Genomic DNA, 17,914 nt, shown 5'->3' with positions numbered 1-17,914 from the left:
ATGTCATTTGTTCCAACGTGGACAATGACAACTGGATCCACCCCCGCTCTGGCCAAGAGCCTATCCACCCTTCCAGGAGGTCTCCCACCTGTGCTCCCGGAAGGCAACACACGTCAGACTCTCTCTCTGGAGCACACCTGCGCTTCAATCCCCCTAATGATTGAGTCCCCAACTATCACTACCTCTCTCTTTTTGGGAACTGGTTTTGAGGTGGCCCGTTGGGGCTCCTCAACCCTGCCTACCACCTCAGAATTATCAGAGTCACCGTCCAGCTCCGCCAGGACATGATAACGGTTAGACACTTCTAATTCTGGGGTTGATGCCCCCGGACAGTGTGCACCCTTTACCTTAGCCTTGCGACCGTGACCCACCTATTCCTACCTGTCTGGTCTGGAATCTCCTCCCGCGCCACCTTAGGGGTGCACACTATCTCTCTAAAGGACACCTGGGCCAAGTCCGCCAATTCTCTATTACAACGCAGGTCAGCCCTCCTCCAGTTCAGACCCTGAGCTCGAGGTGCTGGATCAGCTGGCATCTCTTGCAGATGTAGCCCTCATAGACAACTGGCTCTTCCAAACCATCATCTAAAAGTCCAACATCCAACAGGACTTGCATTGCACTGGCCTCATTATTAAAATTTGATTTGGGATTACTAAGCTGCCTTAACTATATATTTTTTTTTCTTTCTTAAAATTAAATTTCTTCTTCTTTCAGCTGCTCCTTAACTTAAATGGTAACACTAAGATCTGCTACAGATATTTTACACCTTTTCCCCTTAAGCTCCTGTACTGTTCTCCCTCTCAGCTGCCTGCTGTTTGCCTTTCTATGAGGTTAACTTTACTTTTCTCTGTCTCTTCTAGCTTTGCGCTCTTCTTACTTATAAGCTCTTCACTCTCACTGTTTGTATTAATGACCCAATACGCTGTCGCCCACTTAACTGTTCTGCCTCTGGACCGCTAAGGACTGTTTAATCTAAAATAAACAAATAAATAAAACTTTACTACCTTATTTGCTCCTACTGCTCCTTGTGCCTGATCGGTGTCTTAACGCTGGCCGCTGCTGAGTTTCCACCTTTTACTGCTTTGAAGTCAGCCGCGGCCTTTTTTTCTTTTCCTTTAAACTAAGGAATCGCTGTTACGACGACGCGGTTATTTATTTACAAATGCCGATATCAGTTACTGCTGCTTTCTACCCTGCCGCCTCGATGCTAATTCAAATACAGATAACAAGAAAAGTACAGGTACAAATAACTTTTCCAAGCGCACTTCCAAACACCCAGCTACTTTTGCTCTTGTGCGGCGAAAAAAGCAAAAACCCTTCTAAAGGGAAAAAAGCTTTAAAATTCCCACACGGTTCCTTAGAGGCAACCAAAATCCAAGTTTTTAAGAGCAAAATGTATTTTTTTAATGTAAATCTCACACCACAGAACAAACCAACACTCTCAACAGACTCTAGCGTTTACAAAGCACACGTCAGCACAAAAGCCTTTATTAATGAATGAACGCAGCCTCTAAGATTAAGAACTGAAATAAAGAAAACATTTTGAGAAATAGACAGCGTCACAGAAATGAGTGACATTGAAATGACGTTTAAATAAATAAATCTGTGCAAACGGCGCCCTTGTGTGGATGTGAACAAAATTAACCGAAAAAAATTGATATCAAGCCATTTTCTGTGAGAATTTTTTCAGTCAGTGTTTTAGGTTTTAGGACACATTAATCTGATTATTTTAATACTGTAGGTTTGTGTTTTATATTTCCTGTCACACACATCTGTGAAATTGGAATCATTAAAAAATTAATGGTCCACAGGTACACAAGCATGAAGTTCCATGTAACTGGCGTATCTGGGTGGGCTTTCTTAAAATCAGTGTCACCTGTCACACTTTGCTCTGATGCTCCTTGTTTTCTTTGTCACCTTTTTACTTTCTTGATGCAATAATTCAACAAACATTAAACAGTTTAATTCATTCATGTAGATCCTGACAGTTTCTTCCTCCAATGTTCTCCAGTCTCCTCATCGTATTGCAAACAAGAAAGGAGAAGACGGGCAAACATTCAAGTTCAGGTTTACTGACAAGTGTGCAGATTACAGGAAACTCTGACTTGTCTGCTTGACAAACACGAACATCACGTTTAGAGTTTCATTAACATGTGAGAAAGTCAAAGATACGAACAGTAAGACCACCGACATGTGTGTGGTGTGCAGACGAGAGCAGTGACTGTGATTAGTGAGAGGAAGAGCATGAAGATCACGCTGATGACACGAGTTTATCTACAACTCCAAAGTCACTCAGCAAATCTCATCAGTGACGTCAACTTTCATACTGCAGGCCGACGTGTATTTATAGAGGCTTCTGTTCAACAAATGTAACTTTATTATTATTATTATTATTATTATTATTATAATAATAATATTATAATATTATTATTATTATTATTATTATGATTATGATTATTATTATTATTATTATTAAGCCCCTAAGTGGCCCAGTGCCTCACAACTCCGGACTTCAAATCCCATCATGCTTAGTGTCTCTGTGGAATTAACATGTTCTCCTGGTGTCACATGACTTTTCTCCCAGTTCTCCCAGTCGCACATCCCCTGGTCACTGGTAACACCAGACAAACACACTTGCAGCTCTGTCCCTGACTCTATTTGAGTTCATTTATAAATGACAGACAAAGTGACATTTCTGAGTCTCACATACGCCTTCACACTCAAATGCACAACAAATAAACTGATTCAGACGAGGACTGGATTGATGAACTTGAGTCCATTTTTAATTATTTTAATTACACTTCATGACCACAAGAGGTGCCATTCACACACAATTCTGTATTCTGTTGTCATTTTTAATTGTTCTGATTTGTGTCAAGTCATCCATTTTGAATTCTGTTTCTTCAGTTCTTTTTCATCACGTCTAGCACTCTGTTCAGTAATTAAACTTATTATTGTCATTTCTGTCACACACTCCGACTCCAGCACTGCAGCAGACCACCTGTGTGTGTCACTGAAATGACGTCGAGTCTGCCGGAGGTTCAGGACTGTGAGGTGGACCCTCAGAGAAGTTCACGAGAAGCCATTTTCTTACAGAGAACAGCGCCGTGTCACCTCACTGATGTCGATGATTTCTTTTTGTAATTCCTGCCTTTCTTTATTTCATTTGGCGTCCCTTTCTGTTTTATTTCATTTCATCACAAACTCATCTCAGTGTTGATGAACTTCTCAGCAGACTTACAGTGTTGTGTATTTCAGTCCACGTTTAACAATAGAAGTATATAACGCTAGATAGGAATTCATGTTTGTCTGATCGGTGGTCTCGTAGTAGAACAGTGATTGGTGGTCCGGCCTTCAGCTCTGGTGTCACAGGTTGGTTCTTATCCGTGTTGCCCCCCACATTGACAGCCCCCTGTGACCCTGAATTAGATAAGCGAGTTACAAAATGGACGGTGGTCTCAATATTCAGGGTCTCGGATTTCTTCTGCTCAGCTCACACTCTTCATGTCCTCTCAGTCTTTGAATGTCACAAAGTGGGCATCTCAGGGTCATCAGGACTGACCACCAGCAAGTGACGTCACACGACGACTGAAGAAAACCAATCCAGTGCTGTGGAGAACACAACCATCTTTGTTGAATTCCTCTTTGAATGTCAAATTAAAGACGCGCACTCAGGATTTCTGTTCATTCTCAGGCCCTCAGATTCACATTTGATGATGGAGCCGGCGCTTTGATCCGAGCCATTTAAAATCCCAAGTGTTCAGTCCTGATGTCACATTAAAATGAAAATCAGACGAGCAGCAAACAGCAGGACACCTCAGGGGGGCTTTGAGTTCGGTGGTCTGAATGTTAAAGAAAGTCTCCATCGGCTTTGTGCTGCTCAGAGATGGACAGACGACATTAATACAGAGGGGTCAGTGTGTGCGCAGGGGGCAGATGACCAGAGGGGCTGCGTTTTTACCACCGTCATTAATTTCAGGACTGAAGAATGGATAGAGGGGCTCAGTGAAGGAGTCTGTGAAGGTGTAGAGGTGAGAGCGGGACTGGGCATTGTAAAAGGAGACCTGACCTTCATCATAGTCCAGAAAGACCCCCACTCTCTGGGGCTTCACTCTCAGGGGAAGGGGGAGAGGACGGCCAATCCGAGCCGTGTACTCGTTCTCATTCCTCAGACACACAGTCCAGTATCCATTATATGGGTTCAGATAAACATCCCCCTTCCTGTTGGCCGACTCTCTGGAGACTCCTAAAAACCAATCAGTCTTCCCCCCGACCTCCACCTCCCAGTAGTGTCTCCCTGTGGTGAATCCTTCTCTGGCCAGGATATCAGGGCTGTCGTTAAACCTCTTTGGGTTCTCCGTCACTCCCTGCCATGTGTCTGTGTGTCTCACTTCTTTTCTGTCTTCAGACACAATGAGATATGGATCTGCAGTCTCAGGGTCAAAAGTGACATCAGCTGAGGAGAAGAAAAATGGTAAATGGCCTGTATTTGATATAGCGCCTACTAGAGTTCAAGAACCCCCCTAGGCACTTCACAACACAACAGTCATTCACCCATGCTGGTGATGATAAGCTACTTTGTAGCCACAGCTGCCCTGGGGCGCACTGACAGAGACGAGGCTGCCAAACACTGGCGCCACCAATCCTTCTGACCACCACGGGCATGCAAAGGAGGTTAAGTGTCTTGCCCAAGGACACAACAGCTGCATTCTCATGCCGGGAGCCAGGATCGAACCTGCGACCCTCCGATTGCTGGACAACCCGCTCTACCGACTGAGCTACTGCTGCCTACAAGAAAGAAGAAAAGAGGAAGACGTCAGGAAATCAGGGGACTTGAGGAAGACAACAACACATTTACACTCCTTGAAGGACCTGAACATTAAAAAGACAAAGACGTCAAACAGCACGTGTTCAGTTCTCAGCCCACCAAGCCCCTCGTGTGTCTCTTTGTGTCACTGCTCGGCCCCCTGTGTAGTCGCACCTCTGACCTCCTGCATTTTATCTTCATTTAACCCTAAAGAGCCTGATCACCACGCTGTGAACATTTTAATAAAAGACGAATCACACAGCGAGGATTTGTTAAAGACACAAACAAGAAGACCACCAGTGAGGCCTGGCACTCGTTCACAGACTCACCAGCAGCTCTCAGACTTGTCGTCACTAACCTGAGGGTCTCATGTCCCCTGGCCTGTTGTCCTCCTGTTCCTGTCATTCCTGTCCACTTTGATTCATTTTGCTCTGCTCTGTCGGTGACTCTGTCACTTTTCTCGTCCTTACACTGCGTTGGTGGCCTTTTATTTAGCAGACCCCCCATTTTATGTTTCTCAGTTCCTTGTCAGAAGTGACAATGGGGGGCAGTGAATTTATGACACTGAATCTAACAACACAAGATGTCCGTCTGTCAGTGATGAGGATGAAGTGTCACAAGTCATCAGTCAGCAGGGACACCATGTGACCGGTCAGTACAGGTGAGGGGGCTTTAATAAGGAGAGGGGGACGAGAGGACATACAAGGTGACAACACTGATAGTGACGACAAAGGACAGGACAGCAGGACAAAACACAAAGTGGCACTAAAGAGGGGACAGGACTGGACACTGAGGGGCTGAGAATGGACAGCAGGCCCTGTGAGGACTCAGCAGCACTCAGTTTACTTTAAAAGAGCAAACGTTGGGGTGAAAACCTCAAGTGTGTCCTCAGTGTTGTCATCTCACAAATACTTCAACATCGACATGCTGGAAATGTGGGCCTGAGAAAGGGTCTGCACTGAAACACAAGAGGGTCCTAAGTGACAGATGGGACATCATGGAGTCTTTAAGTAGCAGGATTAGTGACAATGACACGCAGTGCTAATCGATGCAGAGACCACCGAATCAAAATGACCTTCTGAGAATAAAGTCTACAAGACAAATGAGCATCCTTTGTACCGAGGAAGACATCTGAGGAGTTGTGTCTGCACGAGGAGGGTCCGGTCTTTAGTTCTGTCTTTATTGACTTGTCTGACGTTCTTGGAACACAAAATAAAGTAATGTCCGCCTGCCAAGGAGAATCCAGCTGTTTATGACAGAGGATTGTTTAGTGAACTTCATAGGAATAAGAGAACTAGCGATATTCAAAGAGACCACCAGGGGGCAGTAGAGGCTGAGGTCTTCCTGTTCCTTAACTAGCAGCTCATCTGCCTTTAAACACACAGAACAATCAGCCATCCATAGTCATAACCTGCTTATCCAGGGCAGAGTCGAGGGGCAGATGGAGCCGATCACAGCAGGCAACAGGGCGCAAGGCAGGAACAACCCATGGGCGGGGACGCCAGTCCATCAGCGGGCAAACACTCAGACACACATCAGGGCTAACTGAGCGTCACCGGACCACCTAACCTGCAAGTCTTTAGAGCATACGGAGGAGACCCTCACAGTTACAGGCAGAACATGCAAACTCCACACAAGGAGCCCCCAGGATGTGAACCCCAGTGTCCTTACTGTGAGATGGCAGTGCTACCACTGTGTCACCATGTCACCCACACAGAGGGACCTCAGCCATTAACTCAGACCTGGGGACAGTCACAGAGCTCACAAGGTGCTGCTTGCCATGGTCATGAAGGTGACACTTTAACATGAAGACACAAAGACTACAGACACAGAAAATGAGAATTTCATGAGCAGCTTATCAACCGTACCTGCTGAGCTGCATATTCTCCTCCATTCTGTAAAATAACAAATAAAGAAATAAACTTAATGAGTCCAATAAAGAGTGAGACTTGAAAGACCCCCAGAGACCCCCAGTTCAAATATTGTACCTGCATTGGTGACGCGTTGTGACTTTTCTGCAGAAGAAGAGAGCTGCGTTACTGAGTGAATAATCAGGTGGGTCAACTTAACACATCATCTCTTCAGTTCTCACTCGCTACTTTCATTTACTTTCATTTTCCTCTTCTGAAGTCTTAAAATATCTTTGCATTTCAAATTTCCCTTCATAAAGACCCCTTATAATAGACAGCAGAACAATGGACATGACAATAGCTGGAGTGCCAAGCACAGACTGAAAGTGGATTTGCAGAATTAACAGCCTACTGGCCTGTGGCTTTGAATCTGCATGACGTCTGATGAAGAAGGAACAGAATTATTTATGATTATTAGGAGTGGAGGTCCTACTGTGAGACTTCTGACCGTGTCCTCGTGACCACAGAAACACAGAAATGAACGCTGCAGGTGTAATTAGTGTGACTGCAATACAATAAGACACGTGCCAGAAGACCCTCGTCTTGACAAGTTTGTCTCCTACTGATGGCCTTGCTATTTGTCTTCTCCATTGTCACTTCAAATGGCTCCTCAGTGCCAACTGTCTGAGTGTCGGTGACCAGAAACAAACTGCTGTGTGACCTGAGACATCAGAGTGACAGTGGAGGACTGAACTTCTATCAGGTGACATGTGATGCCCACTTCACGGGGTCCTGCTCACTCTTAGGGGTTCACAGTTAAAATAATGTGGTGAATCCAAATGTGAGGACAGAAATACAAATGTTTAATAATCAGACTGAGTGGAGCAGACAGAGCTTTAGAATAAAAACAACAGCAAACAAAGGATAAGGAGGACTCTTGTGTTGTGTCCAGGACTACTGAGGTAGGGTCTGAGCCCCAGGACCCTCAAACTGCATTAATCTGATAGATGGACCAACGATAAGAAGAGCAGGACACAAAACATCAAAGAAGAAGAAAATACATGGCACCTTACTGAGTGGGAATACATAAGACACAAGAGGACAGCACAGTGGGCACCACAGGGTGAGAGGAGGGCAGTGCGGGTGCAGGCTAAGAAAGTTAAAACAATTATTATAAAATAGAAATCCAGTTTCAGATATGGAGTAAAAGACAAAAACATTTTCATAATATTATAAGGAAAAGAATTCATAGACTTCATGTGCTCTCTTAGCTAAACGGCTCAGCTTGGATGTGTCATTACTGGCACCAGATCTTCATGTCCTTATTGTAACTCTTGAATTACTAAACTCTCTCCCTCCATTTAAATCTTTAACAGTTTTATTTTGCATTTTAATGCAAAGAAGAAAAATCTTTTCTTACCAATTTCCTTGTGCAGAAGCCATATAGGAAGGAATCCAACTGTAGACAAAAAGAGAAGAACAAAGTGAAGATTTGAGAAGAGAAGTGGGACTGACAACACCAGTCTCTCCATGTGTGCCTGTAGCTGAAAACAAGCACACCTCAGATGAATATTAATATATCATGTCGTAATGTCATAACAGATGGAGTGATGTCCCAATTTGAATGTAGGCTGATCCCTTGCCTGGCTGGGAGGCCAAAATGGAAGGACCATAAGGATGGAGGCACAACCCTGACAGGATGACTTCCAGCTCTTATCTCAGACAGAGTGCAAAGTTAATGGATGGACTGGTGAAATTCAGTGCAAACGGCAATATAGCCCCCAGTATGAGAGATGGCAGTGTTCCACTAGCTTGGTCTCTGATTTAATACTTGTGAGGTTGCCTGGTACTTGTAGTTCAGATGGACAACCCTGTCAGGGTCTATGGGTGTCGCCAGAGGGCACAGCCAGAAAAGAATTTACCTGTTTCATGCAACTTCCATATGGACCAGAAGTGCTTCCAGAATGCAATGCTATGGCACCGGAAGAAGCGTCTCCCTTCATTCAAGGAGTCAGAGTTGGGAGGAAGACAATGACACTCACAGGAGGAACAGAAGGATTCGACAAACCGTTTACTTGGTGTATTGTTAGAAGTAATCCTAGTGATGTGTTGTCATGTAATGAAACAATGATCTGTTAGCCTGGATCGGTGTTTGACGTGATTTGTATGTTGTGTTCAGAGCTCTGGGGCGCACCCTAGTTGACACTATATATATATATTTATATATATATATATATATATATATATATATATATATATATATATATACTAATAAATACAAAGCCCTCACTCACTCACTCACTCACTCACACTCACTCACTCACTCACTCACTCATCACTAATTCTCCAACTTCCCGTGTAGGTAGAAGGCTGAAATTTGTCAGGCTCATTCCTTACAGCTTACTTACAAAAGTTGGGCAGGTTTCATTTCGAAATTCTACGCCTAATGGTCATAACTGGAAGGTATTTTTCTCCATTAACTGTAATGGAGTTGAGCTGGAATGACGTGGGGGGGCGGAGTTTCGTGTGACATCATCACTTCTCCCACGTAATCACGTGAACTGACTGTCAGCGCGGTGTGTAGAAAACCAGGAAGACCTCCAAAAGCGCTGAAGAAAACATGCATTATATAATTGAGAAGGCAGCGAAACAATAAGAAGCGAGCGAGTGACATATACAACCATATTCATGAGTGCTGCTACTCGGAAGAAAGCAAGGTGTAAACCTAAACTTTAAATTAAGTTCATAGACAGGCTACCGCTGGCGTTTCACACGCCCATGGTAATGCGGGATACAAGTTTAATGAGAGGACGCAGGATATAAACGAGTTTTGATCACTTTGTGACTAAGTTAAAATTGTAGGTGAAGGGGTGTGCTTATGCAAATTCGAGACTGTGTTTGTGGGGGATTGACAGTTAAAGGCGGGTGGGGAGTCACGTCATCATCTCCCCTCCCATTCATCTAATTTCGCTCTGAGCTGAGCTCATGCTAACGCCGTCTTCCGAAGCAACTTCGTCATACTGCCACCAAATACTCACAGAAAAATCCACAAGTTAATACACACGCTGTCTCTAGAGTTTCTGCACACTGAATCCTCCAGGCACTACTTACAAAAGGTCACATTGACAATCGTGTTATGTTATTTTTAAAATGTTTCCTTTTCTTAGCACAAGCACAGCTGAGAAGCTTCGATGCATGAGCTCCATAACGCGTTAAAAAATAATGCATTTAATCACACTTTGCATTACAAGCAGATTACATTGATCAGCGCATCCCAATTCATTTTACCCTCGCACCACCTTAGTTTGAGAAAGTATGAAAAAATATGAGGTTAACACAGAAAAACAGATCACCAATTCAAGCTTTATGAATAATCGATTCGCCATCAATAATTGTTTTGGTAAAGCCATCCTCCTTCCATTTTATAATTTTTCCGCCACTAGCCATGATTAAATGAGCGGTAAAAAGTAAGAGCAAAGCGAGGGTGACTTATTTAGGCAGGCATATATATGACAGCAACACTCATGACAATGTCAATCATGTTACGTTATTATTAAAATGTTTCCTTTTCTTTTTCGTTACTTCTTTAACACACTACTTCTCCTCTGGTAGCGGGTATTTTGCTATATATATATATGAATGACCTCCAAAGAGCGCTGAGACTTTTGATATCATGAGCGTGTCTTTAAAAACTGTGGTCTCCTGCCCAGCAAAAGTCGAGCAGCCAGCGTGTGCATAGCTGTGCTGGCCTTTGAGACGCTGACTGCGCTTCTGCCTTAAGTCAAAGTGAGCACTTTTAATTTTTTTCATCCTCCCCTGCGCTATAGCCCAGACAAGTGCAAACACGGGACCCCTTTTCTACACCATGGCAAAATAATATTAAAGCGATTCACACTTTCTTTTGCATGTATACGATTATCAGGTCCTCACCTCGGATTATGAAGACACGCACACGAGTGGAGGACTGACAGTGCCATCACAGCCGATTAATGGCTGGGACGTCTCACCAGTCTACACAAGACCCACCGCGACTGTCCCCAAAAGCCGATCATAACGTCAGCGAACACATCTCTCTATACTATATAAAAGAAAAAGGCAACTTTCCTTTCTTTACACCTTTTTTCCTTTTATCCCAAACCAAAGCCTTTCTCTCTTAACACTGCAGAGGACACAAAACTAATTTTCTTTAAATGCGGTAAGGCACATTACCAGAGGCACAAATTTGAGCGTTCACATAGAAAATGTAATTTCTATACCACAGCCGTCGTGTAGCGCCTTTCAAAAGGGATCTACTACCGAGATGATCCATATACATTTTAGCTGCTGTTAGTTACTTACCTGTTGTGTTACACAGTCTTTAAAATGTAGTTTACCTGAAACCACTCCAGTAGTGCTCAATGTACCTGTACTTCTTGAAACGTTAATGTTTTACTGTTGAATAACTTATAGACTACATTTTATTATTTCTCACTTGCACTCAGTGACCAAAGCTATACACACACATATATAAAAGCTATACACACAAGTATATATATGTGTATATATATGTATGTATGTGTGTATATATATATATATATATATATACACACACATACACATACATACATACGTACGTACATACATACACACATATATATAATTTATCTATCTAATATGTAGATAGGTATATATATATATATATGTGTATATGTAGATATGTATATAGATATGTAGATATGAAGATATGTATGTGTATATATATGTGTATATATATATATATGTATGTGTATGTATGTGTGTGTGTGTGTGTGTGTGTATATATATGACAGCAGCAATCCAAGCTGTGAGAAACACTAAGAAGGAGGCGTGTCAGACGTCGTGGTACATTTTCTGATGCAGCTACCGAAAACAACTTCGTGACTCTGCCGCCAAATACACAAAACAATTACTTTGACAATCATGTTATATTATTTTTAAAATGTTTCCTTTTCTTTTTCATAACTTCTTTAACACACTACTTCTCCACTGCCAAGCGCGGGTATATATATATATATAGATAGATAGATAGATAGATAGATAGATAGATAGATAGATAGATAGATAGATAGATAGATAGATAGAACAACATAGATAGATAGATAGATAGATATGAGAACAACACTCATATCAATGACAAAACAATTACATTAACAATCATGTTACGTTATTTTTAAAATTTTTCCTTTTCTTTTTTATTACCGTCTTTAACACACTACTTCTCCGCTGCTGCCTGGTATTCTCTAGTATATATATATATATATATTTATATAGCAATATGTCTACTTCTATTTTTGATGAGTGATGTTTTTACTAGTGAAGACTTTTTGTTGGCTACAAACTTTGCACCTTTCTTAGTCTGCATGAAGATCAGATACAACTGAACATGGTGGCACAGAGGTTGGTGCTGCTGCCCACACAAGTCATTGTGTTGAACCTGCACGCTTCTCCAATGTCTGCATTTTTTCCACTGTTTCCACTGCTAAAGATACTAAATAAGTTAAGTACATTAGTGTGTGTGTGTGAGTGTGTGTGAGTCACAGACTGGCACATCACAAATTGATGGCTATTGCGGTGTTTTTCTGCTCTCTGCTACTTTAAAACTGGGTTCTAAAAATAGATGAGTGAATTAATTTTAGATTCAAATCTTCAAAGAAATAAAACCTGTTTATTTTTTCTTGTTTATTTTGTGTTTCTCCTTTTCTATTCACACATGAAGTACCAACACAAAGGAGACACAGAAGACTTCACTGAACGTGGTGGGCCACATTGGCTCAATGCTGACCATTTTCAAATCGTCTCCTCTTCTCATTCAGGCTGGCCGGCCTGATCTCCCATTTTGAATTTCCTGACCAGTTCACATTTATTCTGTCACTTCAAGGCCTTCACTAATTGAACTGCTCAGATATTCATGGACTCTGAAGACCCCTAAGAAGCCACCTCACCATCACAGGAGACAGATGAGCAGTGGCCAAGTAGAAAGAGGTAAATCAGCACAAGTCGAGACTAAATTAGAGAACAGCAAATTTAGAATTGTACTCACCTATTGAATCATATCTGGTGTTTGTTTCTGTTGAAGACAAAAAAGAATATAAAAATGAATATAAAAATATGAATAACTTTACCATTTACTGAGCAGTCAGTCTGTTCTGATGTCGATGTGAGATCTTCTGTCCTCACCTCTCATTCTTCTCCATTGAATGACCAGCAGGGGAGTCACCACTAAGCAAAGAACCAACAAGACACAGAAAGCCACCAACCAGCCAGAGACCCCTGGGGAGAAACCTGCAAAATGAGGAGAAGACGTGTGAGTCTGTGAGACAGGAATGAGGTTCAGGTGAGGAAAACACAGAAGAATCCATCAAGTGGGACTCCTTCATGCTAAGGGGAGCATCATGAGACCCTGCATTTACACCACAGATGATGTGCTCCTGTTGCTGGAGCCTGGGACCAAACACACCTTCACAGCCATGTCATCAGCGTGTCCATCAGCCCTCTCGTTCTCCATCATTAACTATATGAACACAAAATAGCAGATTTCCTGCCCATTATCTCACTTCCATTAATGTCCCCTCAGTGTCATTCTCCTCCGGTGTTTGTCTCTTAAGTCAGTCAGTCAGTCAGTCATTACCCAACCCGCTATATCCTAACTACAGGGTCACGGGGGTCTTCTGGAGCCATTCACAGCCAGCACAGGGCACAAGGCAGGAACAAACCCCAGGCAGGGCACCAGCCCACCACAGGTCACACACACACAAACACCAAACACACACTAGGGACAATGTAGGATCGCCAATGCACCTGACCTGCATGCCTTTGGACTGTGAGAGGAAACCCGCGCAGACACGGGGAGAACATGCAAACTCCACGCAGGGAGGACCTGGGAAGCGAGCCCAGATGGGTCTCCTTACTGTGAGGCAGCAGCGCTACCACGGCGCCACCATGCTGCCTGTCTCTTAAGTCTTTTCATCGAAACCTTTACTTTTCATTTCCTAGAATCATATAACACAGATTTAGGGGGTCCACTCCTAGACTGAGTCACAACTGAATTTTCTAATTTTTTATTTTCACGGTGGCCTTGTTTTGAAGTCGCACTGCTAGCCAACTGTACCTGACACTGAAGATTTGTTCACGCGTGTGTGTGGTGGTATCTGACTGTTCCATCTCTTATTCATATTTCATTTCCACTTATGGATCTTTTCCATTTTTTTGCATATGGCACATCATTTAAGACAAAATTGGTTAGTAACTTGAATTTTGAATTAAGAGGAGCCTCCTAAGACCCCCAGACATGCCTATTGTGTTAAGTGTCCATTCTGAATTAGCCCTGTGTGTGTGTGTGTGAGTGGGCCCTGTGCCCAGTGTTGCTGGGGTCGGCTCCATCACCCACTACCCTGAACTGGATTAAGCCTGTTTGTCAATGTTATGTTTCATGTTTCTGAGAAGTCGAATGTGGAGTTTCTCGCTCAGAGTCATACTGGGAGTCAGGGCTCAGGACTGTGGGTCACAACTACAAAGCCATGGCCAGAAAACTCCGTCCTGTCACTGTGTGTCACCCTCTCCATCACATTGTGACAGACCCTCAGGCAGCATGTCCCCAACCAGAGATAAATCAAAGGGGTCGGCACTGTTAATTTGTTCTACCATTTGTATAATAATAACATGATTTTGTTATATAACACTAGGGGGGCAAGCCCCCCTGGCGCCTTTGGTACCCGACCCCAAGTTGTGGCCAATCTGCTGCACGCGTTGTGAAGAGGGAGGCTGAATGCACCCCAAGGAGAAGCGGTCGCTCCTTTGAAACCCCCTCTTAAATGGTGATACAATGGGAAGCAAATAGTTTTATTTACCTCCTCTTTGCTCGATCAGCTGCTGGGTTGCTGTTGCTGCCATGCCGTGTGACCTTCATCTCGGGCAGCACTTTGAACATTTAAAAGACTGTGCAGCAGCTGTCCTACTCTTTGTCTTTTATTTCCAGCCTGGGTGGTTAAATCTCTTGGTATTCTTGGTTAAGTCTCATCTTGCGGGACATGAATTATTGATATTGTTTAGTTTATAATTTAAAAATGGAATAAAAACCTGAAAATCTAACAACATCACATTAAAGTTCAATATATTATGAGAAGAGTAATACCAAACATATATATGTAGATTTTTTCAAATAAGACTGATTTAAAGTGTGACAAAATCATCACATAAACTCGTTGCACTTTTAGGCTTAAGATTTTATATATAGAGAGGAGATTTTGAAATTACTGTAACATTTCAAGGTGAGTCACAATAGTAAAGTAAAATGGCTCTTGTGACAGGGAAGACACTTCAGTGTTTGCTATCCATCCATCCATCCATCCATTAATTCATTATCCAACCCGCTATATCCTAACTTCAGGGTCACGGGGGTCTGCTGGAGCCAATCCCAGCCAACGCAGGGCACAAGGCAGGAAACAAACCCTGTGCAGGGCGCCAGCCCACCGCAGAAAAACAGAAAATTGATAAAATGCAACGTTGGTATCTTTCAGAGTTTTAGCAATACCAGGAGGTGATAAAGTCTGTTCAGAACACTAAGGGGGACATTAAATACAATAATAGCACCGTTATTGAATACCCTGATAAAAAAGAACTCCATTATAACAAAGTGCATGCACAAGTTCCTGTAGCTGTTTGTTATTAACCTGCATAATCCCAAATGATCACCATAATTAAAATTTATCTCATTACATTTTTTTTCTAAATAATTTTCCAAAATAAATAGTTCACCTTTATACACATATTTACTAAAATGAAGCCCAGCTTTTCAGGCTGATCTATAAATATGTGCTTCATTGTCATATTCTGTATAAAAATAAAGTGGCAATGCTGCTAGTGCCACACTATTCAATGACGTACTGTAGATGCCAAGTCCGGAGTGCCAGTCTGGCTTTGGTGCTTTACTTCTCATCAGACAGCTGAACACGTTGTACTCCTCCTTCACCGGGAGGACGCTGCTCACTCTCAGAAGACCCTCGGAGTCCCGCTCTGACTTTATTGTGGACTGTGACGTCACGTCTGCCCCATTCATGTCCCTCCAGGTGACTTCTGGTTGGGGGTTCCACTTCTCAGCGCTGCACTCCAGTCGGGTCTTCTGATCTTCAGTGTAGCTCATAGAAATGGAGGGCTGAGCACCTAAAACTAATGAAACACAAAAGAGTGGAAGATCAGTGAAGAGAAGAAGAAGAAACACTTTAACATCAGCTGACATGGCATACGGTTAAGAATGAACTGCTCAAATAAAGGAATTTGGTTGTTTTAGTTTGGAGTGCAGGCTTTGATTTTATTTTGTTTGACTTGTTTCTGATCATTTTATTTATTTAATGAAACTTGGTAGAGCGTCAGTTTGCAAATGCTTGGGACCAACTGAGGGAAGTTGGCAGGTTTGGAGACTTTGAGGACATTTCTTTGAATGTCTTCACACTCATAAATAAAGAGACCAGCTATTGAAATATTACTGGCCTGGACCTGAGGAGTTTGTCACCTCAACAGTCCTACAAACCAGAGGAGCAGCACCTTTGATCTCTGGATTCCAATTCCTTGGCAGAGACCAGCTATTAAAATACAGAAATCCACACAGGACAGACCAGAGGAGTTTTTCAGCCCAACACTCCCACAAACAGGAAGAGCAGCGTCTTTGATTTCTGGATTCCAATTCTTTGGCATTCTGTCTTTATTGGGAGACAGGAGTGTTCAAGGCTTCTCAGGTGACTTGCCTTCCCACTTGTTCAAGCCTGCCTGATGGCGTGCAGTGTCAAGTTTTAGTCAGAGTCTGAACTCTAATTTAGGTGTACTTTAATCATTTGTGATCTTTTTGTTTTTCTTCCAATATTATTGTGAATATTTGATTATGCTTTGCTTTTCCTTATGTATATTATGTTTTAAATGTTGATGTTTATTATTTATGTAATATGTTTTAGCATATTTAGTTATGTACCTTGTCTCCTTTATATAGAGTTTCAGTGAAATCAGCCACGGTGGCATTTCAGCTGGAGGACCACCAACTGCCTGTATATTTCAAGACCGAGAGTCGAGTTCTGCAGACTGGCATTGCCTTTGGTATTGTAGTCTGCATTTTTAAGTTTAGCCTTTTTCTCATTTTTTGTATTTGCTTATTTTTTGAAAATATTTTGTCTTTATAATAAGCTTTCAACATTTTGAAAACCTGATTTACTTTCATTTTTGAACCAAATGTTTTTAAGGTTTCCTCCCCATCCCTTTGAATATTTCATAATGATTTTGTTGAATCTGTGCTTTCCCATTGTGTGCCTTATGGTTTGGGGAAACGGCCATTTTAGAGCTTAGGCCTCAAGGAAGCCTGAGACTAGATTAAGGAGTCAAGGCCTCAGTAAGGCATTTTGAGTGTGGAGCATAAAGGTAGGAAAGCCTGAGGCTCCATTTGGAGGTTTAAGCCTCATTTTTGTATTTTTAGTGTATTTTGTTATATTTTGAGCCATACGTTTACAAGATCTAGTAGTGTTAATTTATGTATTTTCTTGGACACACATTTTGTCTTCATTGGGACTATGTTACTATATACTCATTTTTAGTGATGTCATTGACGTTACAGTATCGTTTTCTGATATTGTTATCAATATTGTTATCGTATCTGAGTTTAACAGATTATCTAAAGTCTATATGTGTTTGGCTTTGATTTTTTAATTCTCTTGAGTCTCAATTTTCTGAACTACCATTCTGAACTAAAATTCCTGGGGTTCATTTTGGACTTTAGTATTTGGTGTGGATGTTTTCTTGGTTATTATCCTTATGCATTTTTTTTTTATAAAATACTTTCCAGATTCACTCTTTAAATTACTGTCTCCTAGGGGTCACTTCCTGCTGCATGTAAATGGTTACAATGCACAGATAGTTAGAAATGAGGCCCCTGATCTGTGAGATGAGGCCTACTACTTGTGTACTTGACCACATCCCTACCATTCTTCACAAATCCTACCTTCATAACATAATTACGACTGTTACAACAATAATAAATACAACCTTTGACACTGGCTTTGTGCCAGCCACTTTAAAATCACTTCTATAACTCCAGTGTTAAAAAGCCTAGGGGCCTCATGTATAAACAGTGCATACACACAAAAATGTTGCATACTCCCATTTCCATGCTCAAATCACAATGTATAAAACCTAAACTTGGCATAAAGCTATGCACATTTTAACGGTAGCTCAATCCCTGGCATACACAAGTTCTCCACTC

At 42.1% G+C, this 17,914-nt stretch overlaps 1 protein-coding gene across 2 annotated transcripts; it reads right to left on the bottom strand.

Annotated features, from left to right (window-relative positions):
• Positions 1 to 3,786: 3,786 nt before the first annotated feature.
• LOC120517324 (E3 ubiquitin-protein ligase TRIM39-like) lies at positions 3,787 to 15,790 on the bottom strand. Of its 2 annotated transcripts, XM_039739546.1 has the most exons (7): positions 15,559 to 15,790; positions 12,853 to 12,957; positions 12,716 to 12,742; positions 8,078 to 8,116; positions 6,796 to 6,822; positions 6,676 to 6,702; positions 3,787 to 4,456 (listed from the first exon to the last, which is right to left on the bottom strand). In XM_039739546.1, exons 1-7 carry the CDS (start codon positions 15,728 to 15,730, stop codon positions 3,915 to 3,917), a joined length of 939 nt encoding a protein of 312 aa, XP_039595480.1. In that variant the 5' UTR covers positions 15,731 to 15,790; the 3' UTR covers positions 3,787 to 3,914. The 2 variants fall into 2 exon arrangements, with proteins under 2 accessions (XP_039595480.1, XP_039595490.1); XM_039739556.1 differs by lacking the exon at positions 8,078 to 8,116.
• Positions 15,791 to 17,914: the final 2,124 nt, after the last annotated feature.

Source organism: Polypterus senegalus, chromosome 1 (assembly GCF_016835505.1).
Source record: "Polypterus senegalus isolate Bchr_013 chromosome 1, ASM1683550v1, whole genome shotgun sequence".
NCBI classification, from domain to species: domain Eukaryota; kingdom Metazoa; phylum Chordata; class Cladistia; order Polypteriformes; family Polypteridae; genus Polypterus; species Polypterus senegalus.
The sequence above is the reverse complement of the archived record's forward strand: the minus strand, read 5'-3'. Positions and strand labels throughout refer to the sequence as shown.

Coding starts and splice junctions, on each gene's coding strand:
- LOC120517324 (XM_039739546.1), bottom strand. CDS start 15,730: ATGAATGGGGCAGACGTGACGTCACAGTCCACAATAAAGTCAGAGCGG. Junction 12,743..12,852: donor TCAATGGAGAAGAATGAGAG/GTGAGGACAGAA, acceptor TGTCTTCAACAG/AAACAAACACCAGATATGAT. Junction 6,703..6,795: donor ACAACGCGTCACCAATGCAG/GTACAATATTTG, acceptor GTTATTTTACAG/AATGGAGGAGAATATGCAGC.